At 46.3% G+C, this 25,430-nt stretch overlaps 2 protein-coding genes across 2 annotated transcripts in view; both read right to left on the bottom strand.

Moving 5' to 3' along the window:
- Positions 1-8,769, bottom strand: part of Nsg2 (neuronal vesicle trafficking associated 2) — a 55,208-nt gene extending 46,439 nt beyond the window's left edge. The window contains exons 1-2 of the mRNA XM_036196780.1: positions 8,590-8,769; positions 7,590-7,739 (exon numbers count right to left, since the gene is read on the bottom strand). Coding sequence (XP_036052673.1) covers positions 7,590-7,718 — 129 coding nt within the window. The 5' untranslated portion in view covers positions 7,719-7,739; positions 8,590-8,769. The remainder of the gene's footprint in view (positions 1-7,589; positions 7,740-8,589) is intronic.
- The window catches only part of C8H5orf47 (chromosome 8 C5orf47 homolog), a 34,192-nt gene continuing 17,410 nt past the window's right edge, over positions 8,649-25,430 (bottom strand). The window contains exon 4 of the mRNA XM_036195195.1: positions 8,649-8,915. Within this exon, the coding sequence (XP_036051088.1) occupies positions 8,649-8,915 (267 nt within the window). The remainder of the gene's footprint in view (positions 8,916-25,430) is intronic.

Below are 25,430 nucleotides of genomic sequence, written 5' to 3' on the forward strand. Positions count from 1 at the left end.
CCATGGGTACCAGGTGCACCATGGTGCCCAGAAATATATGCAGGAATAACATGCATACACATAAAATAAAAATTAAAAAAGCAGAAGAGAGCTCTTAGACTGCAGAGGGGGGAGGGAGGGAGTTAGCAGAGCAGGTCAGGCTTGGGGAGGACAGTAGGGCATGAGTAAAACACAAAGATGTGTGCATGAAGGTGCCACAGTGAGACCCCGCCTCTATCTGCTAACTTAAAAAGTAAGAATGGAAAAAATTAAATCACTCAATGTAACATTCAAACAAGCATGAACTGAGATACTGGGATTGTTTTTCCAAAACTTACCAACATGAGCATCATTGACATTTTTGTTGTTTAATGTTGCTGTGTTTTTAAATTACAGAGAATCTTTATGTTACTGAGTAGACATTTTTTAAACCGATTTGCAGGCACTGCCTGAGCCTAACCCAATGTGGGGAAGCTCAGAAGCCTCTCTATAGAACAGGGTTCTGGGGAGTCTGTCCTGAGGGGCAGGTGGAGCTGCTCCCTGGGGAGAGGCTGACATTTCTCAAGGAGAAAAGGAAGCTAGGAAGACTGTGGGCAAGACACACAGCCCCTGGGTCTGTGTCCCCATCTCTGCCCAGGGTGAGTCCTGTCTCTACCAGCCCTCATTCTCAAAGCTCACCATGCTCTTTTGCAGTCTGCGGCAACACACCACGTTAGGTGACGTATTCTAAATGTCCAGGGAGAGGGAGGAAACCGGGTCAGTGGACCATCTCTGTGTCATGCCCGAGGCCCGTTAGATATTTTTCACATTTTTTTCTCTGATAGTAAGCTGTTAGGTGGACATTGTGTCCACCTTACAGCTCCAACAACAGAAGCCCAGAGTGGCTGAACAACCCGCATGAAGCCTCACAGCAGGGAAGCAGCTTGGCAAAGATTTGAACCCAGCTCTCTAGGATTATGGAGTGCACATGCTCTACCATGAAGTCCATTCTTTTACACACTTTGAAGCATGGCAGATGCCAATAATTGATCTTAGAATCTTTTTATTCTTCTCCTCCTAAACGCACGCACGTGAGCCACCCATCCCCAAGACTCATGAAGACCTAACAATTAGCAGGAAGGAAAAGGGTGTAGCTGGAGCGTGACTGACTCGAGGCTTTGCTGAGGTGGGCGTGTCTGACTGTGGCCTGCTTTCTATGGCCCTGCCATGCACCTGCTGGCGTCTCCAGGTTATCTATGTGCAGAGTTCAGCTGCAGTTTGCTTTGGGTCTATTCTCTAAACTCACTTCTGCATTTGCAAAGTGGGAATCATGGGTCAAAACCTCACAGGACATGTTTCTTCGTGCTGAGAAGGTCCCAGAGGAGAACTGGGTGTCCCGATTGTCTTTGTTACCTTTCTAGCACTGTGAAGAGTCACTGTGACCAAGGTAACTTATAGAAGAGAGAGAGAGAGAGAGAGAGAGAGAGAGAGAGAGAGAGAGAGAGAGTTTATTGGGGTTTAGAGTTTCAGAGGGTGAGTCTGTGACTGAATTTTGTTGGAGAGCATGCCAGCAGGTAGGCAGGCATAGTACTGGAGCAGTAGCTGAGAGCTTACACCTCATGCACAAGCAGGGAGGGAGGAAGGGAGGGAGGGAGATAGGGAGGGAGGGAGGGGGGGAAGAAAGGGAGGGAGGGAGAAAGAGAAGGAGAGAGGAGAGAAAGAGGGAGGGAGGGAGAGAAGGAGGGAAGGAGAAAGAGGGGGAGGGGAGGAAGGGAGGGAAAGAGAGAGGGGGAGAGAGAGGGAGGGAAAGAGAGATAAAGAGGGAGGTAGGGAGACAGAGAGAGAGAGAGAGAGAGAGAGAGAGAGAGAGAGAGAGAGAGCGCACTAACTGGGAATGACATGGGGTTTTGAAACTTATAAGCCTGGTCTTTGAAGGCCACACCTCCTAATCCTTCCCAAACAGTTCCACCAACCGAGGGTCAATAATTCAAATATATGAGCCTATGGGGGCCGTTCTCATCCAGGGGGCCGTTCTCATCCAAACCACCACACCAGCTTTCCAGGAGCTTCTTCCCATAACCCAGAGGATACTTCCCTGTTTGGGTTTGAGTCTGATGAAGGAGTGAAAGCCATTTTTAAACACAGAAGAGGGAGCCTTATTTTAAAAAAAAGTCCTTCTTCCTGCTGTGTGGCAGGACTAAAGCTGTCCGAGCAGCCAGTGACCTCAGGCTAAGTGGCCAAATGCAGCAGAGCCAGAATCAACTCTCCTCAAGCCACCTTGGCACCAGGTCTAGGTGAGAATCCACCAGCTACTATTCCCATGGTGCCGGTTCCAACAGCACCATTGCTTCAGGCCACAGCTGTCGCTTCTGGTCAGGCTCCTGCTTCTGCTTTTCCCCTCTCTTTTCACTGTACCTTCAGGGAGCCTGGCCACCTCAACTTGGGTTAACTGTTCCAATGTTCCCTAGAAGAATGAATGGAAGTGAAGAGAAACTTTCGTAGGAGGCATCATGGGACTGACCCTGTCCATTGTCCATAGGTGGCCACAGCCTCTAGTGTAAACCTCATTGAATGGGACTCCAGACCCCACTGTCTTCCTGAACTAAACTTCCTCATGCTGGGGCCTACCTGATGCTCACCTCCTCATTCTCATCTCTTGTCTCCCCATCTCTTAGCATCTCCCACCTCACTGCTCCCTGTCTTTTCATGGCCGTGTACACTTAGCTGAGCACAGGATTTTCTGGGTGGGTGAATGGATGGAGGAATGAGTAGCTTTTAGAATGAATGTTATAACCTTTACTTGATGGTGGTCAGGGAAGATGCCCAAGGGACCTTTTGTTGGAATCTGGCTTCGGAAGATGCACACTGTCCTATGAAACCAGCACACCTGAGAAGGACATGCTGAGGGCAGAGTGGAGCCAGTATCCTGGAACGCATGGAAAATTGCAGGAGAAAGTTGGGATGCCAGGCACACTAGGCTTCCAATCCTGTATTCTACTCCTTGTCTGTGATATTTACATATGCTGCTCCGTGGACCTGAGCCTTGGTTTCTGTGTGTGCTTTGTTGGCATTTGGGGAAGGCCATTCTTCAGTAGGGCATCAATCCTGGCATTCTACTCCTTGTCTGTGGTATTTAGATATGTCCCTTCACTGACCTAAACCTTGGTTTCCTCATTGGTGGAATGTGTATACTAAAGTCTGCCCCATGGGGCTTCTGGAAGATAAACTAGGTAACAGACAGGAATGTCCTGTGTTACCCAGGGTAGCCTTCAGACAGGCCTACTGCTGTGGTTTGGATATAGTTTGGATAGAGTGTCTCCCCAAGGACCATGTGCAGGAACTGGGTCCTCAGGAGAGCTGTGTTGAGAGATCTGGAACCTTTAAGAGGTGGGGTCTAGTGAAAGATAATTATGTCACTGGGGGTACTGCCCCTCAGAAGGACTGAATGTGGTTCTCTTCTGGGAGAGCAGCTAAGTCCTCAGAGAACCCAGTGAGTCTCTTGCTTTCTTCTCACCATATGATTGAGCTCTCTCTTCCATACTCTCTCAGCATTAGGTCCCAGCCATGTTCCAGACCCAGCCATGGCTGACCCTGTGCTTTCTGGACCTCCAGTCTGGAAAACTAGCAGCAGCTTGTTCCTTTACAAAGTATCTAGTCCTGGGTTCCTGTTATGATAACAGATTCCAGCATGGATGAGAGAGGGACTCATGAACCCCATCCACAGCTGAGTGGGATGGGCAGTTGATGGTTGCTGGAGGAGGGAGTCATTTTTCTTTGTGAGCGTGGCCACTAGTAGGTTCCCTGTGCCCACAGTGAATGGTCTCCCACCTGTGTGCATGTAGACACCATAACTGGAATCTGGGCTATTTCAAAAAGAGGAAAAGGAGAGCATGGAGGTGAGAGGAATCATCTTGGAGGGGTCTGGGAGGAGCTGGAATGAAAATGGGGGTGTATGATCAAAATACAATTCATACATGCATGAAATTCTCAAGGAATAATGAAAATATTTAGAAAAAAAGAAAGAAAATAGACTAAGGTGTCATCTATCCTTCCCATTAGGCTGTCAAAGTCTCTTTCTTTCTTTCTTTCTTTCTTTCTTTCTTTCTTTCTTTCTTTCTTTCTTTCTCTCTCTCTCTCTCTCTCTCTCTCTCTCTCTCTCTCCCTCCCTCCCTCCCTCTCTTTCTTTCTTTCTTTGGTAGTGTGTACACATGTGTGTGTGTGTGTGTGTGTGTGTGTGTGTGTGTGTACCCACAGAGGCCAGAAGAGAGTGCCAGATCCTTCTGGGACTGGAGATACAGGTGACTGTTAGCTGCCTGATGTGGGTTCTGGGACCCGAACTTGAGTCCTTTGCAAGAGCAGAAATTGTTCTTAAGCACTGAGTATTCTTGCTAGCCCCCTTGAAAGGGGTTTCTCATGCTTATATGTCACAATACTAAAGTGTCCAGTGGATAGATAGATTGAAAGATGGTTTTCTGTGTTACTTGCAAGCACATTTCATGTCTTGGAGTTTTCAAAGGGAAAACCACGATTTAACACAGGGCGCAAGTAATTTTCCTGATATGATCTTAGCTTCAGACACTGTTCCATGGGAACCTAATCAAGGGCTCCCATCTCTCCTTCTCTCATAGCCTCCTGTGAATCCCAGTGCTACCCCATTTCACAGATAAGGAGAGCGAGTCTGTGGTACTTTGAGGAACTTGTCAGTGAGCCTGGCTGGCACAGTGGCTCACAGCCTTTTAATCCCAGTACTTGGGAGGCAGGGGCAAGGGGATCTCTCTGAATTTGAGGCCAACCTAATCTACATAGTGAGTTCCAGGACAGCCAAGGCTACACAGAGAGATGCTGTCTCAAATAACAAAATAAAAACAAAACAAAGAAAGGAGGAAGGAAGGAAGGAAGAACAGAAAAAGAAAGGAAGGAAGGACAGAAGGATGGAAGGAAGAAACTTCTCAGAGTTTAGCTAGGGGGATGCCAGTAGAAGGAGAAATAGGATTTGAAGCAGGCTGAAAAGTTTCTTCTAGTCCACGATGATAGCTATTATTTAGAGAAATCGGCCTCTGGATTGAAATTCACCTTTAACACGTTTGTTCTGCTGTCAGGGGTGGGGAATGAGGGGGGGGGGGGGGGGGGGGGTAGGGGGGATGTGTTTGCTTTTGTAAAGTCTGCCCTGGAGATACAGCTCAATGGAAGAGCACTTGCCTATGTGTGATACACGAGGTCTAACCTCCTGCCCCGGAAAGCTGCAACAAATCGTGGTACAATCTTGGTGTGTCCGCACAGAAAAGCACCGAGACAATTCCCCACTCAGAGAAGATGCAGGCCTCAGAGATGGTTGATCTGTATGGTGGGGTCCTCACTGAGGTAGAGACAGAGATCAAATCCGAGGACTCACAGGCCAAGCTCACTCCTTTTTCCTGAAGTGAAAGGTTCTGGACCACCACCACCCAGGTTCTACATCCAGATGCTTTACCAACTTCGCTGTGAGAAGTTAATACATTACCAGTCTTATGTTTGAGTCTCTTTAAACACTAGACCAAAATAGCTATTCCCTTACCAGGGTCTATTTACTAGTGGGAGACTGAAGTAAAAAGTGTGTGTGTGTGCATGTGTGTGAGTGTGCTTGGGACTGTGCTTGGCGTTTTATAAAGCACTTGAACATGTTAATTATTCTTCTTTTCTTGGCTTTGTGCCACTTGGCATCTGAGGGCGTATCTGATTTTGTTCTGACAACCTGAGGTAGGAGCTTCCTTGTTCCACAGAAGGGGAACCTAACACCCACCCGGTAGGAAGAGTCTGTTAAGAGCCCCAGAGAGACTATGTGGTGTTCCTTTGCAGGCACTCAGCATCTTTAGGCACACACTATTATTATTCTGATTATTCTGGCCTTAGGCTGACTTCCTGGTATGTGTGGGCTGGTTGCTCAGTGTGAGAAAAGAACTCTCTGAGGGAGTTAGGAGAGTAAAGGGAGAGAGGGCACACTCTTGTCTAGGTGGCCTGTAACTGTGTGGAAGGTTGCAGGGGGTGGCCTCCCCACTGACCCTCTTCATCACACATCTCTCAGACACACACATGTGGCCACTAACTTGAGGAACCTTAAGACAATGTCTTTTCCTTTGAAACCTCCACAGATGTCTGGATTCAGGTCCAAACATTCCCATTTAGTCTTTCCGTGAGTTTGGACCATGCCAAGCTTTGGTTTATAATGTGAGTTCATAATCCCAGACTCCCCGGTGTGTTACAGGTCAACAGAGCTGCTTGACTTTGGCCACACGTGGGGTTCATCTGGGTAGACTGCATTTATGCTGCAGACTGGGTCTCATCCTAGAGATTCTGACAGAATTGCTCTGGGCAGGGGGTGACCTCAATAACAGGAATTCTTAAATCATTCAGTGTTTCTAATAGGAAGTAAAAAACTGAGTGTGTCTGATAGGCCTGAGGCGAATTCTCAGGACCATCTCTTCACATTTCCTTAGCAGCCGTTGAATGTTCAAAGCTCTTTTTAAAAGGCTTTGTTAGTTTTTCAGGATAGCTCAACAACTCTTTATTTCTACCACCCACCCTGACACATTCTTCTATCAAAAACCTCTGTGCTTTCAAAACAAATGACTCAGCCCCAGCCAATCAGCCAGCTCTTTATCTGGATTCAGTTCCTCTTCATTGCCTGGATGGAGCCCAGTGGTTAAGCCGCACAATGCCCTCCTGGAGATGCCAATGAAGAAAATCGAATAGATGGAATGATCCATTGTTCCATCTCCAGCCTGGGGGGCAGGGTCATTTACCTGCAAATCTCTCACAGTGTGCAATAGCTCACCCCCTAAAACCTTCTACTCTCTGGTAGACCTCATACACTCTCCTACCTATGTCCGTGGGATGACATCTCTCTGCCACCTCTACTCTTCCGTCAGGAGATGCGCCATCAGCCTGAGGCTGCTTCCCAGGCTTGTCTCCCCAGACATTCTCCTGCAGCCACGCCACACTATCCCTGGGAGCTTCCCACACTCTGTACATTTGCTTTCGTCATTGCCTTAAATACCTTTCCCCTCCCCAAACCTGTAAAGCTTTGCTCACCTTCAAAACTCTGATTTGGATATTCTCCTCTGCAGCTCACCTATCTGGCTTCCCACTCCCCTCTCCACCCTTTGTGATGCCTGGGTCCAGTATTTACCACGATGCACTGTGTTCATCTGAAGAAGGGTTTTATAACTTCGTCTTTTTATAACCAACTCCTAGTACAGGGGCGACCTTAGCAGGTGCAAACTGAGGGATGTGGGACTGAGTCCAGACCTCTGCCTTCTTATCTCTATCAATTGATTTTAGAAACGCCTCAAGAAAATTAAGACAGGCTTTCTTTCCCCTTCATCACCATGTAGAAGCTTATATGTATTCACCTGCCATAATAAAATCTTAACAAGAAAACATTAATCTGCTTGCCTGTATATGTAGATATGAACAAACACCATAAATCTGCAATAACACAAGAGATATCTCATCCAGGACAGACTATTTTCTAAGGAAGGGAGCCTATTTATTGGTTGGGAGAACGAAAGGGTTTGAAGAGGTAAAATCTTTTGCTGCGTGGGATCTTGAGTTGGGGAAAACTGGGGGACAAGGGAAGGAAGATCACCTATTACCTTCTCGGGAGCAGACAGCTGTAAATGATTAACCTCCAAGGGTGTGATGAGAGGAACCGTCTGGAAGCCATCCTCCACCGAAGGCGGCTTGGCCCCCTTCTCTCCTGGGTTGCTGTTCAGCTTCACCATACTTCTGCTTTTTTTCCAGACCTAAGGCGAGCAGCAGGATTCTGGTTACAGCAGGAATGTGAGAGGCTGAAGACAGTTCACTACAGCCCCCCTCCAACAGCCTCCAATCTGGTGAGCGCCATCAATCTCCCACTAGATTTCCTGACATGATTCCCATTGTCCAGGGAAACTTCATTAACCAGCAGAGTGTGCCAACTGTCTACCGAGTTCACCAACCCTCAAATTAGGAAGCAGTAAAAAAAGAAAAAAAATCTCAGACCTTCATTTAAAAAAAAAGAGCTTAAAAATTATCAAGACACCATGGCTAACATATCCCCAGAACCCCACTGGCCGGCTTGTTTTCTGCACAAAAGGAAATTCCATTATTCTGGGTCCTCTGCAGTAGCATACATTTTACCTCACCACCCACATTGCTATTTTGCCTTTTCTTCCCTGATCTCTAAAACGCAATTAAATCCATTCAATATCTCTCACTTCATCCCCCCCCTTTTTTTTACATAATATGTAGATTGTACATGAGATCCGGGTTTCTAAATCAGAAAGAGGCTGTGTTGAACCTGATCTCCTTATTCAGCCACGAAATACCTCCATTTCCTCAATAGCCAAGGGCTTTTTTTTTTTTTTTCATGGAAAGTTAGCAGCCCCCATATTGCAAGATTGCCAACTAAATAAACAAATCACATTTATTTCTCTCCAGCTCCCTTTGAAGTCAAGCATTGCTTTCACCCCACCCTCAAAAGCCCAGCACAACTGAATTTCTCCTGTCAATCCTGCGGGCGGGACATAATTAGACAGAACGGGGTTGTTGTGGGGATGACAGGGTGGTAAGGGCTGGGAGGAGGCTGGGTAACAAGAACAAATGGCTACTTACTGTGCAGCACTGGTGGGGGTCAGAGCAGAGTCAAGCCAATATGTAGAGGAGGAGGACAATCAGGAGTCCTCCCTCCACAGCCCGAGCTCGCGGCGCTGAAAAAGCAGCCCTCCCGTGCCTGGATCCGGAGCTTCTGAGAGCGAGGAGGCGCCAGCGCTCAGAGAAGATCTCAGCAGCTGCCAGCCTGCTCGCGCCTCCCACCGGGGACGGCTCCCACACCACCTGTCATCTGGCACCACCTGCTGTTTCTCATGCATGGCCACAACCCCTGCATAGGACGATTTCAAAAGAGTGGAAGGGATTTTGGTTATGCCCAAAACAATAATCTGGCTTTTAAAAGTTATACAATTATGTAAATTACGATTCTTGAATCTTTGGTGGGGGGCGGGGACTGGAAAAGCAGGAACTGTTTTTTTGGGGAGGGTGGGAAAGGCTCACCTCTTACTAAAGCATCCCTAACAATATTATAAAACAGTATGCTTCAAAACACCTGCTCTGGAATTAAAAGAGAAAGTAACTGGTAATTCTTTCCCATTTCCCATGCAGTAACCCTTTCCGGTCTCTTTCAAGCTCCCGCCCTCATTTGCAAAATGTGGTTTCTAACAGTGACTTGGAAATGGGGACAACATGCAGTGTGGACATGCCAGCACAGAAAGCGTAGTATGAAGTGCTGCACAGATGTGAATTTTTTCACAATTGCCCCAGGCTTGCCCAGGTCAGCTAAGGTCACAGAATTGGAAAAGACCGGAACTGGGATCTGAATCCTGACTCTCTGTCCCCAAGATCCATATCTAGGACAAGATATTAGATGACACCCAGTCTGATGTCCAGAGTGAAGTGGCTGTGTCAGCCCTTCTCAAACTGGCTCTGTGACTCTTGTACATTGTGCAGCTGTGCTTTCTAAACCTCTGCTCCCTCGTCTCTGGTTGAGAATTACACTTTCATCACAGAACGGCAGTGAATATGGGAATATATACCCATGGAAATGCCTTTGACTTGTGAACAGGGCTCTGAATGCCTAGCCCAACCATAGGGATGGTTCAAGTCCATTGTCAGTGACATCTCCCAGTCGTGACTCAAATCACTCTTGACTGTTCATCACCAGCTGCAGCCCCAATCTTGAGTTTCATGACCCATCTGCCCTAGTGTGGAGCACCCCGCCTTGATTTTCAAATATCTTGTTCTGTGTGCAAAAAGTCACCCTATTTAGTTAAAAGACACAGAAAAGTATGTGTCATCTGTACTGTTTAGGAATAAAATGCATGCGTAAGGAGATGTATGAGGCCGTGAAGGCTGTCACACATCAGGGCTGCATACATTAAGAGAAGATGTAGTATGTGAGAGGGAAGCATTCTAAGGAATATTCATCCTCCTCCCTCTCCTTTCCAAAGTTCTAAATGATTGCCATGTTCAAGCTTTGCATAAGGTCAGCACCATATAGTCAGCAACCACATGTTCAACTGAGTACATTTTATCTAATCCTATTGCTGCTGAGCCAGAATACCAAGAAATTCCCTGGGACAGTTCATGCCTGATTGACAAGAAACAAACCCACACTTTTCAAGCCCAGAGGTCCCTAGAGTTTAGTAAGGTCCAGAAAAGGGCTTATCTGGAGGCAAGGAGAAATCCAGACATGGTTACCTGAAAGACTAAAGGATAAACTGCTAGGACTGTGGTTTGAAAGACAATAACCCCCAAAGGAGCAGCACTATTAGAAGGTATGACCTTGTTGGAGGAGGTGTGATCTTGTTGGAGGAAGTGTGTCACTGTGGAGGCGGGCTTTGAGGTCTCCTATGCTCAAGCTACCACCTAGAGTCTCAGACCACCTCCTGTTGCCTGCAAGATGTAGGACTCACTCAGCTCCTTCTCTTCACTGTATCTGCCTGCACACTGCCACATCCCACCATAATGATAATGGACTGACCCTCTGAACTCTAAGCAAGCCACCTCAATTAAATCTTTTTCTTATAAGAGTTGCTATGGTTATAGTGTCTCTTCATAGCAATAGAAACCCCAACTAAGACAAGGACTGTGGTTAGAGTGACATGTAAGGATTCTTACCTTGTTGGAGAATGAAGTTGAGGGGTTCCAAATAAGATAGAATCATTCTGGTATTAAAAAAATTGAGGGCTGAAAACAAATATTATCACATCTTTTGATGAGGAACAGAACTGAGATCATATCAGTGTTCTATGGACCACTTGATGTGGTAAAGTGGTGAATCCAAGTCATCTGTGAAAAGTTAAGTATGTCTGTTGCAATCTTAGGACAGCCAAAAAGATACAAAGATTCAGTGTGTGTGTGTGTGTGTGTGTGTGTGTGTGTGTGTGTGTGTAATGATAAAAATGCAATGGACAAATTGAAATAGAATAAAACAAAGTTCAAATAACCAAAAAGAGGCAGAAAAAATAGAAACAAAAAGTTGAGAGAACAAGAGTAAAGAAATGAAATAGTATACTTATCTCTAAACATATCAGTGCTTACACTAAATGTAAGTGGTATAAATACACTAATTAAAAATGAATTTGTCAAAATAGAGGGAAAATATAAACAGCCTGCATCCTACCAGTAAGATACATAGTCCAAACACAACAATGTAACTAGGTCAGTACCTATACAGTGTTAGTCAGCATCAGCCACCTCTTCCAGGACATTTAGGCTTGATCACAAGATCAAGTCATGAGCCTAAGATAAACTGGTAGGAAAGTCAGTGCTCTGTCTGTCTGACCTCTAATATCAACCTCCTGGATCTTTCCAAACAAATAAAACAAAACCCGACTAGACTGTTGTGGCAATGCTAAGGAAACAATTCATTAGGAAGGCCCATGGATTTCAGTGACCATTCAGAACACACAGACTCAGATTGCAGAGTACATCCCTGCCTCTATCCTGATCCTCAAAGTCGTCAGGGAACTACCCAGAGATAGAAAGAGAAAACAACAGAGAATGGCAGCATGCTTATTGTGATGATCCATGAGGTTTCCTGACAAGCACGGCTGGTCTTAGCTGCAAAACCCTCTCTCTGCATTTCTGTAAGAGGCATGAGGATTCCCACCGCAGCCTGCAATAGTCATGAGCAGTGTTGCTATGTATTTTAGAAAACAGCACGATGGCATCCTGGTGTGTCCAGCTGTTTAAGAACTACAAGGGAAAACACTTCAATAAAGGGTTCTTAGAAAGACAGATGCACTGTGATGATACCGGCCATTTCCACTGTCACTGTCAACCTGATTGGGTTAAGAAGTACCCAGGGCATTAGTGAGGCACACCTCTGGGTGTGCCCCTGGGGGCTCCTGCAAAGAGGATTAACTGAACCAGGGGTGGGCCACCTTCCCATGAGCTGGAGTCTCGGAACAAGTGAAAGTGGAAAAGGAGAAAGCCAGCTAGCTGTGTGGGGCCAAGTCCTCCTCTGCTTCTGATAGGTGGAGGTTTGAGCAACTAGCTCCCTGATGCCTGACAGCAGCCCATGCCACAGACAGGCCTTCCTGCCTGGATGGACTGCAACTCCAGATCCAGGAGCCAAAGTGAAGCCTCCCTCCCAGAAGTTGCTTTTCGCCAGGCATTTAGCTGCAGCCATGAGGACAGGAACAAATGCATGATCCAACGGTGCCAAACCCAGTGGACCCCAGGGTGAGAAAATGACTGGAGATAACAGGAGCCTTTGCGACCAACCGCAACTGATTCACTAAGAAGGCATCACAATCTTAACATCTGTACGACTGAAAAATAAAGCTTCTATGTGCATGACCCCGCACCTTCAGAGAAAGCGGTTCAGTTACAATGGCAGACATCAATACAGCTGTAGTGAATGAATGAACATATGTGGCAGACAGAAAACCAGCAATGATGCAGTACAGGATTCATTCACTTCAAGACCACTAACACATTGGATGGATGGTTACTTTTGGAAGAAGAGGGCAGGCTGTCATGAGTATTTGTTGACAATATCCCTATTTACCTATTAGATGCCAGTAGTATCTTCCTCCAATTTGTGCTGTCAAAAAAAAAAATAAAAAATGCCCCTGGACATTAGCAGATAGCAGAAGGCAGAAAAATTGCCAGTTACAGGAAAACTGAAAGTTCCCCTGAGCCAGTTAATTTAGCACAGTATATCTGTCAATCCAGGAATGGCCTAATTTCCCAGTGGCTGGGAAGGGAGATGTTCAGCTCTATCTTGACACAGACAACCACACAGGAGGTGCCATATAAAAGAGTGAACCAACACCCCCAACCACACGTGCATTTTTAACTTGCTTTACCAGGCCAGTGACACAATGATATCAAACCAGATAAAGACAGTATAACATAAGAATGTCACTGGCCAATACATCCTAAAATGTAGGTGCCAAAAATCTTCAACAAAATATTAGAAAATCCAATTTAGCCACAAGGAAAAAAAAACCTAGCAATGTATGATGAATAAGTAAGTGGGCTTTCCACTAGAAATACATTTGACTAAGAAAAGTAATTTGATAAAAATTAGCATCCAGGGGCTGGAGAGATGGCTCAGCAGTTAAGAGTACTTAGTTCTATTGCGGAGGACCTGGGTTCAGTGTCTAGCATTCACATCAGGTGCCCCTCACTCCTTCAACAGCACCTGTCTGCCCATGGTGCACAGCAACTCACATGGGTATGCACACATATACATAAATAATTGTTCCCTATTCATAATCAAAGAACTCCGATATAGAAGGGAAGCAAGGAGACACGGGAATGTGCCAGAATTAATCATATCTCTATGTGCTTGCAACAAACAACCAGCAGCTAAATTTTTTTATTTTAAATATTCGTGGTATCTCTTCAAAATGATGAAATCCTGGGACTGGTCTAGCAAATTCACACAGGATCTAGATGGCAAGCTACAAAGTGCTGACAGAAGTGTTCAAAGAGCCAAATGCTTGAAGACGCAGCGAGTCTGTGACTTGAACACTCACCACTGTAGCAGTAATGGCAGTTCTCTAGGAATTGATTGACAGGTGAATTTTTATTATAATCCTCAGTATTATAAACACTCTAAATGGGTATGGAGAATCCAGGAACTAGAATAACTAAAATGATTTTTTAAAAAAAAATCATTCTACCCAGTTCAGGATGTGCTATCAAGACACAACACTTTAGTCAGCATTTAGATGGCAGAAGACAGGCCAGCAAAAGCAGTCCCCTGCCCCCGAGAACACCCAACTAACTGCTCACTGCAGTCCAAGGGTAATTCAACAGAGAAAAGATGGTCTTTTAAAAATAATGTTGCAACAGTGCAAATTGACCTGTGCCTCCTGTCTTGTGCAAAGTAGGTCATAGGTTGGTAAAAACATCAAACTAGAACATTTAGAGAAAAACACCAGAGGAATCGTATGTGCCCTAGAGAGAGGCACAGGGAGTTCACAAATCTAACATCAGAGACACAATCTTAACAGGCTGATAAACTGGAGTTCATTAATGCTTAAATTTTTTTGGTTTCCCAAAGACACTTTTAAAAAGAAGAAGGGGCCGGATGGTGGTGGCTCACACCTTTAATCCCAGCACTCGGGAGGCAGAGGCAAGTGGATCTCTGTGAGTTCGAGGCCAGCCTGGTCTACAAAGTGAGTTCTAGGATGGCCAGGGCTACACAGAGAAACCCTGTCTCGAAAAACCAAACAAACAAGAAAAAGAGGAGGGGGGGGGAAGGTGGCTGCAGAGGTGGCTCAGAGAGTAAGGCACAAGCTGCTGTTGTGGGGACCTGGACTCGTTCCCAGCACTCACATGGCAGCCAGCAGCTGCCTGTAACTCCCTTTCAGGGAATCTGATGTCCTCCTTTGGCTTCTTCTGGCACTAGGCATGTAAAAAATAACAAGAATAAAAAGCAATATCTGGGCTTTGAGAAGGTTAGCAAGGCATGTATTTGATCAAGGGCTCATACTCAGCATACAGAAAGGATTCCTAGAAGCCAGCAAGAGAAAACCAATAACTCATTGAAAGTGAGACAATAAAACCCAACCGAACCCAAACCAAAACACCCAGGCACTGCTTCGACAGAGGGCAAATGGAGAGCAGATAAGCATATTAAGGGCAATTTAAAACTGTTGGTCATTGCGGTGCCTGAAGAGGACATAATTATGTCCAGGAGCCTTTATTTGAATGAGCCAAGTAGGTACCTACTGAAAAGATCACTTTTTAAATTAATGGAATAGGATAAGATTAAACAGAAGAAACAAGCTTGAAGACCGGCTTTACCGGTAAATTCACCTACTTCCTAATTCAGCCCAGGGAGGCCATCATGTAAGGAGGACAAAATGGGAACAGATGTGGAACTCTGAGTCCAGCTGCTGTGCCTTGGACTGCTATGTTTGGATGCTGATAGAGCCCAAGAGCCTACATGGCGAGGCTCGGCCCATGGTGTGCTGTTTGGGGGAGAGGGAGCCAATGAGAGGTCATCAGGTCTTTGGCACCCTCCCTTGGAGGGATCTGAAGACTCCAGTCCCCACCTCTCTCTCTTAGCTTCCTGGCCGACTAGGTGCCAGGAACCCTTACCATGACATGTGACTTCACTCCAAGCCCACAGACTGATGTGGGGCTTACTGATTACGGCCTGGACCTCCAAAACCACAGCTACTAACCAGTGTTCTGTGTGGAGATAGAAAGTAGACTGACATAGTAGCAGGCTTTCTATTTTTTTTAAATAGCTTTCTTTTATTTTAACCAAGATTGGCTGCTCTCAGAAGCGCCACCAAGATAAGCTTCTTTTTTGTTTCTTACCACCATTTCACTTTGAGATACTAATAACCATCAATGTAAAGGGGTAGAGATTTCTCTGTGTGGGGGCGTAGGTAGGTGCACCAATGCATATTCCTGTGGAGCTCGCAAGTCGACGTCAGAATCTTCCTCATTCATTCACCACTTACTTCTTGAGACAAGTTCTCTCACTAAGCCTGCAGGTTGGGTAGACTAGCTGGCTGCTGAGCTCCTGGAATCTTCCTGTAGTATGTAACAGGCTCTGAGACCTTAACACAACTGACACCATGTTAGAGGCACCATTCTGACCTAAGGGCCCAGTACACAGACCCCAACACCTGACAAAAATGAGAACGAAGAGCTGATCCAGCATCATGCACAGCTGGGAAAGTCCCTAAATGTACGTACTAACCCTGCTCTGTCTTCTATAGCTCTGCTTGTTTTAACAGATCCTGCTAACTGAAGTGTGTCCGTGTGAGATGTGGGTATTGAGCATCAACAGGCAAGAATGGCGAGGCTTAGGGCTGCATGCTTTGAGTGAGTTCCCCATGCAGCTGCTGGCCAATGAGAGGGGACTTTCTATTTGGCTGTGTGTCCATGTGTTCTCTGATGGGCTGAAGGCTGTGAGGCTATGACTACATCCAAATGATTGGAGATTGCTCAAAAGGTTTATAACGACCGTGACTCTGTAGAAGAAAAGCGAAATAAAAGATTGACCCAAGCAGTAGTTGGCCATGCTCAGCCAACATTCTGCAGGCCCCAGAAAGTTCCTGGAGACACTGGGGTCCTCAGATCCCCTGGGCCAGTAGCATGGGAAGGACAGTTTCCAGGAGGTGTGTACCTTGAAATATTCCAGGGCCCCAGAAATGTCTCCTGCTTCTGCTCCTGTTAACCTTGAGGCTTCCAACACCTCCACCCTCAACAGGGAACTCCTGTTGTTCAGAGCTGAATCTGTTTATGGCACCTCCTGTGTAGGACACTTAGGAAAGGCTGTGCTGTGTGAAGCCCGAATTCAGGTGAATGGGGTCTGTGAGAGACGTCACTGGACTCTCTGGTTTAAGCCTGTGAGGTGGCCGCCCCTGGTTGTCTTTATTGTCACCTGTGGGTCTCTGCCAGCTCTGTGGGTTGGAGAAACAGATACAGGAGAGGGAGTGAGCAGTCCCAAGACACCGTTGAAGTGCATGGAGGGTTTTGAGGACAAGGACAGATACAGTGTCTGGTTTTCATCTGGAAAACTCTGCACTTTTTGTGAAATCTATGAAATTCACTGGACCCACAGATGGCACAGGTGATCTGGAATGTGGTGACTAGAGACCCCAGCTACCCTGACCAGTTTCCCTATCTTGATCAGTGGCTTTCTCTGGCACAGGGCCCACTCCTCTGGCTTAGGACCTGTGCCCTTTCACTGGGGACCTGAATTCTCTTGGTTTTGCCAGGCTGCCCAGAGAAACCCAGATCTCTGTCTGTTCTCTTGGTCTTCCAGAAGAACACGACTTTCCTGTATATCTCAGTGCTGCCCCGGGCCATGCCCAGGGAAGGGAAAATAGTTTCCCTCGCCATGCTGTAGGGGTATGGGGAGGAGGTTTCTTTTATCTCAAGCTTCCCATCTCTTCCACACACAGGGAGTGGCTCTGGTTCTGGGGGCTCTGAGAGGAACCTCATCCTCCCTTTAAGGAAGGCACCCCTGGTGGACCCAAACCCAGCACGTTCTTCCCCTTCTCCTCTTATGGCTTATGTTTCTTTTCAACCAATGATCTGTATATTTAGAAAACTCAGAACCCACTATTCTCTGAAATACCTCAGGCTCTCATTAGTCTTCTAGAGACAGTCTTTTACACCCAACAGCTGACCCAGGATGATTGTCTGCAGCTCCTGGCCACCCTCCTCACAGTGAAGAGCACAATAGGACCCAGCTTGAGAGTAGGAAAGGCACCCCAAGCCTGGAAAGGGATCACTGTTGGACAGTGTGGTCCAACCTGATGGGGACCTCGACCCTGACCAAGATGAGGAGACTCTGGACAGTTTTCACCAGGCCCTGTGAGGAGGACTGAAGAGAGCAGCTAGGAAACCCGCCAGTCTAAGGTGAGCGAGGTTATACAGTAGCCCCAAAGAAGAGCCTGCTGCGTTCCTTGAGTGCCTCTGTGAAGCTTACTGGATGTTACCTCCTTAGACCCAGATGCCCCAGGAAACCAGTGAGCAACCAATGCTACTTTTGTTCTACAGCCTGCCCATATAGTAGACACTCCAGTAGACAGACGTTGTGGGGGTATGACTAGGTCCAAAAGATTGGAGATTGCTCAAAAGGTTTATAATGACTGACTCTGTAGATTGACCCAGGCAGTAGTTGGCCACGCTCAGGGAGTCCAGTAAGGGAGATCCCAGAGGGGGGAGCCAGGAATGCCTGGGATGGAAGAAGCTAGAGAAGGACCAATGCACTTCCTGAAAGTGAAAAGGACACTCGGAAATGACATGGGTTCTTCATTTGGGCGAGAACTGACATGGCTGAGGTTCTGTCCCACTGAGTGCCCAGGGTAACATAAAGGTGAAGGGCAAATCTGTTAAATTTTTGGTTGACAGGAGCACAGCTCATTCAGTCCTGACAGAGCAGCTTGGACCAGTGATGTCAACGGACAGCCATCCCAGGGGCAATTGGACAGATTGCTTTGTTTCTGAATGACCTCCCAGATGGTGGACTTGGGACAAGGTACCATGGCAAACTCTTAGTCCACAAGACTTCCCCTATCCCCTAACTGGAAGAGATTTATTACAAAAACTACAGGCAACCACATCCTTTGGGGAGGCTACCACCCATCCTTCCTTGAATCCCACTCAGCCCCCAACTCCTAGTCATGTGACCTGCCCCTGTTGGAGGTTCCAACCAAGTCTGGAACGTGAAAATAACACTCAAACTTTGGGATATCTGCAGGACTTGCAACAGCAGTATCCTAGTGTCTGGGCTAATAACCCACCAGGATTGGCCACCTACCAAGTGCCAATTATCATTCAGTTATTAAGTACTGTCACCCCAGTATGGATCAAATGTTATCCTATGAGCTGTGAAGCCAAGCAGGCAATTGCTAAACACTCCAATAGGCCAAATAAAGCAGTGACCCTCATCCCCTGCCATTCTCCTTGGGACACCCCTGACTCCCTCTCCAGTCCTACAGCAAGGCACCCGGGACTACTGACCCATGCAGGATCTCAGAGAGGTCGGCAAGTGGGTAGAGATTATTCATCCTGTGGTTCCTAACCCCTACATGCTCCTGACTTTCCTGCCTCCAGAGAAACAAGTAGATACAGCTCTGGACTTTAAGGACACATTCTTTTGCCTTCTGTTGTCCAACACATTTTTGCCTTTGAATGGACAGATCCTGAGGGAGGATTTACAGGCTAACTGACATGGACTAGATTGTCACAAGAGTTCAAAAACTCTCCTACACTCTTTGATGAGACCTTAAGCGCTGACCTCCTGAGTTTCTGGCAAAATTGCCTGGAGAGAACACTGTTACAGTCTGTGGATGGTCTCCTCACAGCTTCAGAAACAAAGGTGGAGTGTAAAAAGGTCTGGCAGAGGCATCACAGGCTCTAAGGGATTGGGTCTCAGTCAAGAAAGCTCAACTATGGGCACCCTGTGTCACCGACTTGGGGTATAATTTGGAGGCAAACAAATGTTCTCTCCCAGCTGAATCTTGGTGATCCTATGGATCCATGTGCCTAAGACAAAGAAACAGATGGGAATTTCTGGAAGCAGTTGGGTATTGATACTCGTGTGTACCTGAGTTTGTGAAGCTAGCTAAGCCATTGTATGCTGGTACTGGCAGCACCCAGCCACTACAATGGACTAATGCTGAACAAAGATTTTGAGGCCTTGAAGGAAGCCCTCAATTCTGCACCAGCTCTAGCCTCCTTCCGCCCCATGTCTCTAACCCTTCCACTTGTACTCAAGTGAGGCCCGGGTTATTATAAAGAGTGTCCTTGCCCAGATACTAGGACTCTGGAAGAGGCCTGTGGCCTAACTATCCAAAGTACTTGATCTTATTTCTGCTGGTTGGCCAGCTTGTTTGTGGACAGTTGCCACTACAGTCACGTTAGTAAAAGAAATTGATAAACTGTCCTTGGGCCTCCTTCCCTAACCACTGCATGCTCTTTAGAGGTCCTCTTGAGGGGGACCTCAAAAGGGTGAATGTGCAATGCCCAGCACTTCTCCTGGATCCTGACCATCTCTGATTCTTGTGAAACTTCAATTATCAACTCAGCCAGCTTGCTGCCAGATGATAACCAAACAGCCTCTCCACGATTGCCTGGATGAGGTCCAATCTGTCAGACCTGACCTAAGAGATGTCCCACTATGAGCAGTGGAAGAGGTGCTGTACACTGATTGGAATCATGTATGCCTGCCATTGTCACCTTGGACAAGATGGTGTGGACACAGTCCCTCCCTCAACTGAGCGACCTCAGCACAAAGGGCTGAACTTCTGGCATTAACCCAGGCACTTCACTGGGGGAAGTGCAAAGCCATCATTGTGTACGTGGACAGTCAGTATGCACATGCCACAGCCCATGTCCATGGCCTAAGGAAACGGGGCAATAGACTTGGCCACCTGGATGGTGGCCCTGGAACAGTGGGGCCTCTCCAAATCTTGGTTCCCCTGACTGAACCTGAATGATGCCAGCTTCCAGCCTGCACATAGGAAGAAACCAAGTATGTGAAAAGGAAGGCTGCCAAACGGGAGGCTAATGGGTGGGGTTTTTTGTTGGATAGGAGACCTGTATCCCTGCCACTGCTGGAAAACAGATGTCCAAACTCCACTGGGCTACCCATCTGGGGGCAACTAGACTGCTGAGTTATTCGGGCCTATATATTACATTTCTCAACTAGACAGTCCTATCAAGGGCATTGTATGCAGATGTGCCACTTGGGCACAAGTAAAGCCCAAAGGAGGCAGAGAACTCAGGAAGGAACCCATGCCTGAGGATGTACCTCTGGAGGGCACTGGGAGTGAACTTTATGGAGATTAAAGTCATAGTTCTTGGGTAGAACCATTTGTTAGTTTTCAAAGACACCTTCTCTGGATGGATGGAGGCCTATCCCATCCAAATGGAGACAGCCTCAGTAGTCACCAAGAAACTCCTCCAAGAGTGAATTCCCAAATTTGTGTGTCCCTCTCCCTGGGGTCCAACAGTGCCCAAACCTACAGGATGAAAGTTTCCAAAAATCTGGCAAAGGTCCTCAATGTTTATTGGAAACAACATTGTACCTCATTGTATGCCTCAAAGCTCAAGAAAGGTAGAAAGGATTAATAGACCTTGAAGGAAACTAAGTATGTCTTTGAGACCAGTGAAAATTGGGCCAGCCTCCTACCATTTGCCCTTCTAAGGACCAGATGTACCCCATATTGAGAAGGATTAACCCCATTTGTGATTATGTATAGTTAAGAGTTTTTTGGTCCTGCCTGGCTCACAGTTAGGACAAATCTCTCTCACCCACCAGTCGCACAGTCATTTAGACCGAACCAAGACCCAACAACAGAGACTTATATTGCTTACAAACAGTATGGCCGCAGCAGGCTTCTTGTTATCTAGTTCTTCTATCTTAAATTCACCCATTTCTATTAATCTATACTTTGTCACATGGCTTATAGCTTACTGGTACCTTACACCTTGCTTGTCATGGTGGCAGCTGGCAGTGTCTCTCTGCCTCAGCCTTCCACTTCCCAGAATTCTGCTTGTCCCGCCTATACTTCCTGCCTGGCTGGCTACTGGCCAATCGGTGTTTTATTAACCAATCAGAGCAACACAATTATGTTTGGGAGGCCTTCCCCTCTCCTCTATAAGCTCAGAGATGTTCCTAAAGCAGACTTTATGAACCATTCCCTCCTCAAATCCTTACAGGCCCCACAGCAAGCCCAGAGGATTGTTTATCAGACTGTTTGAGACCACGCCCTTGCCCATGTCTGAGGTTGCCCACAAGTTCCAGCCTGGTGACCTTGTGTGGGTAAAGAGGATCCCAACCTGGGGCTTGGATCCAATGTTGAAAGGCCTGTACACTATGGTCCTTACCACCCTTATAGAGGTAAAGGTCGCTGGTGTCACCCGTGGATCCACCATGCTTAGCTGAAGGAGGCTATGGAGGACTATGACAGATGGGCCATCACCAGGTCACTACAGAGAAGACTAACATGGGCCCTATGACTGCAGTTGTCCTATTGCATTTTCTTTGCCTTTCCCTGGGAATGGCCCACCACTCCATAAGTCAAGATCCTGGGTATGGGAACCAAAAAAGACTGGGCTCTTACAGTCAATCCACCTGAGACCTGGCCTACCTTCCAGCCAGACTTCTGTAAAATGTTGCATCTAGAGTTACTGGGAGGAGAGGCCTCAAAGAAGTATACTCCTGGGGCTGTGGGTCCACTAATGAAGAAACAGGGCTCCAATTTACTCAATACTATGTCTGTCCTGCTGACAGCCCCTTGCCCTGCCAAGAACTATGCAAATACCATTGTGCTCGGTGGGCTTGTGAGACAGAGTCCTCCTGTAGGCACACAGACCCTTCATAATCATAAACAAAACAAAGAACATCACAGTCTACCTGTTACCTCGCTAATCTCAGGCAATGCAGTTCCATATCTATAAATGTAGAGTCTGGTAGGAATTGGACTAAAGTGGGATCCTGATAATGAGGGGGGCAGACTGACTAGAGGGAGATTTGAAAGGAAGAGTTATCAAGGGTTTAGAGAAGTGTTTAGAAAAGGAGTGACAGCCAGGCAGTGGTGGCGCACGCCTTTAATCCCAGCACTCGGGAGGCAGAGGCAGGTGGATCTCTGTGAGTTCGAGGGCAGCCTGGTCTACAGAGCGAGATCCAGGAAAGGCGCAAAGCTACACAGAGAAACCCTGTCTCGAACCCCCCCCCCCACAAAAAAAAAAAGGAGGAAGGAGGTATCGGGAGCTGCTAGAATCCTGGTGGAGGGTGGGCCAATTGATTGGATGATGTGAGGCAGGACAAGGAGCAGGTGTGAAGCAGACACTCCCTCAGACTACTCAGGATGTCAGCACTGAGAACCACAGCTTGGGTCCTAACAAGCTGCACAGATGTGTTTCTGTGGCTCTGGAGGTTAGCAATGCAAAGTCATGCGAAGCACGGTGGGGGATAGTCACTTCTCCTTTGCAGGTTCTTGACTTCTCATGTCAATTAAAAAAAGAAAGAAAGAAAAAGAAAACTAGAAGGGGAAAAGATTCAGGGAGCTCTTGGGGACCCTTTGTAAGGGTATGAAGCATAAGGCCCAATTGTATGATATAATCACCTCTCCAAATACCCATCTCCAAATACTACTGCAGTGAGAATTTCATTATGGCATATACTTTTGGCTAATTATAAAACATGAAATCCATAGTAGGGGCTATGAGTAAAGTTTTGGACATGTTGAGATTCCGATGACTTACCACTCAAGTGAAGCTAGCAAGTAATCAACTACAGACAGATATGGGTCTAGATTCCAGAAGCAATCTGTCATCAAGATATAAAGAGTACTCATTATCTGGGTGATATCTGAAGTCAGTAGGTATTGTGTGACTGTCTCCTAGGGAGATTAACTTGTATTTACCCACCAATATGAGACAAAAGAAACAATACCACTTAGTCTAGCTCAGTGATCCAGTAAGTTTAATTAGGTTACTCCCAGGATCAAGGAGGACTTACCAGTGGCTACAAGGCTGAACACATCTCCCAGAAACTGTTGACTGACCATATACTCCTCAGGGAGGGATAGGGCCTCATAAGCCCCTCCCTCACAACAATCATTAACTACTTATATTTATCTCAGGAAGAATTTAGGCCCAGCAGTGATGGAACATTAATGGGCCCAGTTTTGTGTCTAGTGTGGGTAATGGAAGCTGTTGAGAGTTTAGGAGGACAATGGCCAGATCACACCTGAGGACAGTGTTCTGCAGAGAAAGTATGGTCTGAGGGTGGCCTACAACAGAGCCTGTGGTAGATACATGGCAGGCAGACTTCCTTCAGGACTGAAGTCCATGTGTCTCAGCTTCTCATTGGTAACTCCCAAGTCTTAACCCTTTTTGATAATGAGCCTTAGATGAGAGCCACCTTGCCCAGGGTTTGGAACCTGCATCTCAACTTGGGATAAAGGAACAAGGCCATTACAGCTTCATGCTTACATGGGGTTGGCTAAGAGCCGTTTTGAGACTGCTGTGTGCCTGTCCCTCCCCTGGCTCTTCCCAAAGCACTGTTACAAGTTGCCTGTGTTTACAGATTCTTACAGTTGACATTTTGTGAGCCCTTTCCATTTAATTGTGCTTGACTTTATAGGACACGCCAGGAAGCCTTTTTATTAGAAGAGACACCAGTGCATCATTTAACAAGAAAATGGGGCTCTTGGCTTGTCACAAATTCCTAGGCAAAATTAAAAAAAACTTTCTTGTAAAACCTTTATTCTGATCAACTTATATCTTTCTGAATGGATTCCTAGAGCTTAATTGGAAGGTTCTTTGTAAGTCCCTGCTTGGATTAAGTTATGGCCAGTCTTACCCTGAGGACTCACCTCCTTGCTTTGGAAAATTGCCTTCTTCATCTTTTTCCAGGCAGCCAGAAGAGGACCCCTGACCAGACTTGCTGCTTGGCTACTGTTCTTTTTTTCCTTTACATTAAAGGTAGCGATGTCCCCTCCCCCCTTTAAGAAGAAAGAAAATCTCAGGCTTTTCATAGCTTTCTGACTTCTGTTATTTGAACTTTCAATACAGAGCACCCAGAGATGGTGCGAGCATAGCTCCCTTTTATGCTTGCCTCTGGCAGTTCCTGGGAACAGATTTGTTAAGGGCTCAGATTCCCATCTGACCTTTACATTCTTAAGCCAACAGCAAGGTTTATAATGAAATATGCAAAGTGTTCTTATTGTCCTTTTCATAGGGGTTTACCTGTACCTGAAATGAAACATTAAAGCCTAAGATATAAGGAACACTGATCCCAGGAGCATTCAGATCCTTTGAAATGTACGTATATGTAAAATAATTATTTTCAGGTAACATATCATTGGCAGCCACCTGTGGGGGGCGGACACATTAGATTCACTTTTCTTCCTGCTTCCAATTCTGACAAGAGTGTGAGGAATTGGACCTAAACCATGGAAACAAGCATCAGTGAAAATAAGAGTGGGGTTTGATTTCTGAGGTGAAGCTGGCCAACAGGTGACACAGCAGGAAAGCTAGGGGAATCGGGGAGTGCTGAGTGCTGAGATGCTCATGGGAGGAGACCAACACATTTCTTCCACTCTCGAGGCTGGAAGACGAATGTCAGTCCAAGAGCTTTGGACGAAGCTAACTGAAGACATAATTCAAAAATTATATGTTCATTCTGTATTTTTGGAGAATAGTTTATATAGAAAGCAACGAGGAGAATGAAAAATTATAAAAACCAGAGAAATTGTGACAAGTACCAGACAACACACGTTCACAGGAGTTACTTTAGGAATGTCATTCTATTCAAAAGATTCCTAGCAGGGCAGTGGCGGTGCACGCCTTTAGCCTCAGCACTCAGGAGGCAGAGGCAGGCACATCTCTGTGAGTTCCAGGCCAGCCTGGTCTACAGAGTGAGATCCAGGACAGCCAATGCTACACAGAGAAAACCTGTCTTGAAAAAATCAAAAAAGAAAAAAAGATTCCTTATGATGTAGTCAAGAAACAAAGTCTGGGCTAGAGATGGTCCAGCAGTAAAGAACACTGGCTGCTCTTCCAGAGGACCTGAGTTCGGTTCCCAGCACTGTTGGGTAGCTCACAACTATCTATAATTACAGCTCCAAGAAATTCAATGCCCTCTCTGAGGGACCCACACACATATGGCAGAAAGATACACATACCTATAAATAAAAATAAATTAAAAAAATTTTTTTTAAAGTTTGTAAAAGGTTGAAAAGAACAAACACAAAAACATGGAAATAAGGGTAACTTCAGATAAAGCAGAGTTAAAACCAAAACATAGTAAATAAGACAACTTGGTCGTTTTTTCATCCATAAAAACAAAGCCCTTGAGAAGACAGGACACTGGGAAACCACATGTCGACGTCATAGCCTCAGTGCAGGGGCTTTCAGAGCAGTGGTGAGTGCTGGTGGAATGTGCTTCACTC

The sequence above is a fragment of the Onychomys torridus genome, chromosome 8 (assembly GCF_903995425.1).
Source record: "Onychomys torridus chromosome 8, mOncTor1.1, whole genome shotgun sequence".
Classification (NCBI taxonomy): domain Eukaryota; kingdom Metazoa; phylum Chordata; class Mammalia; order Rodentia; family Cricetidae; genus Onychomys; species Onychomys torridus.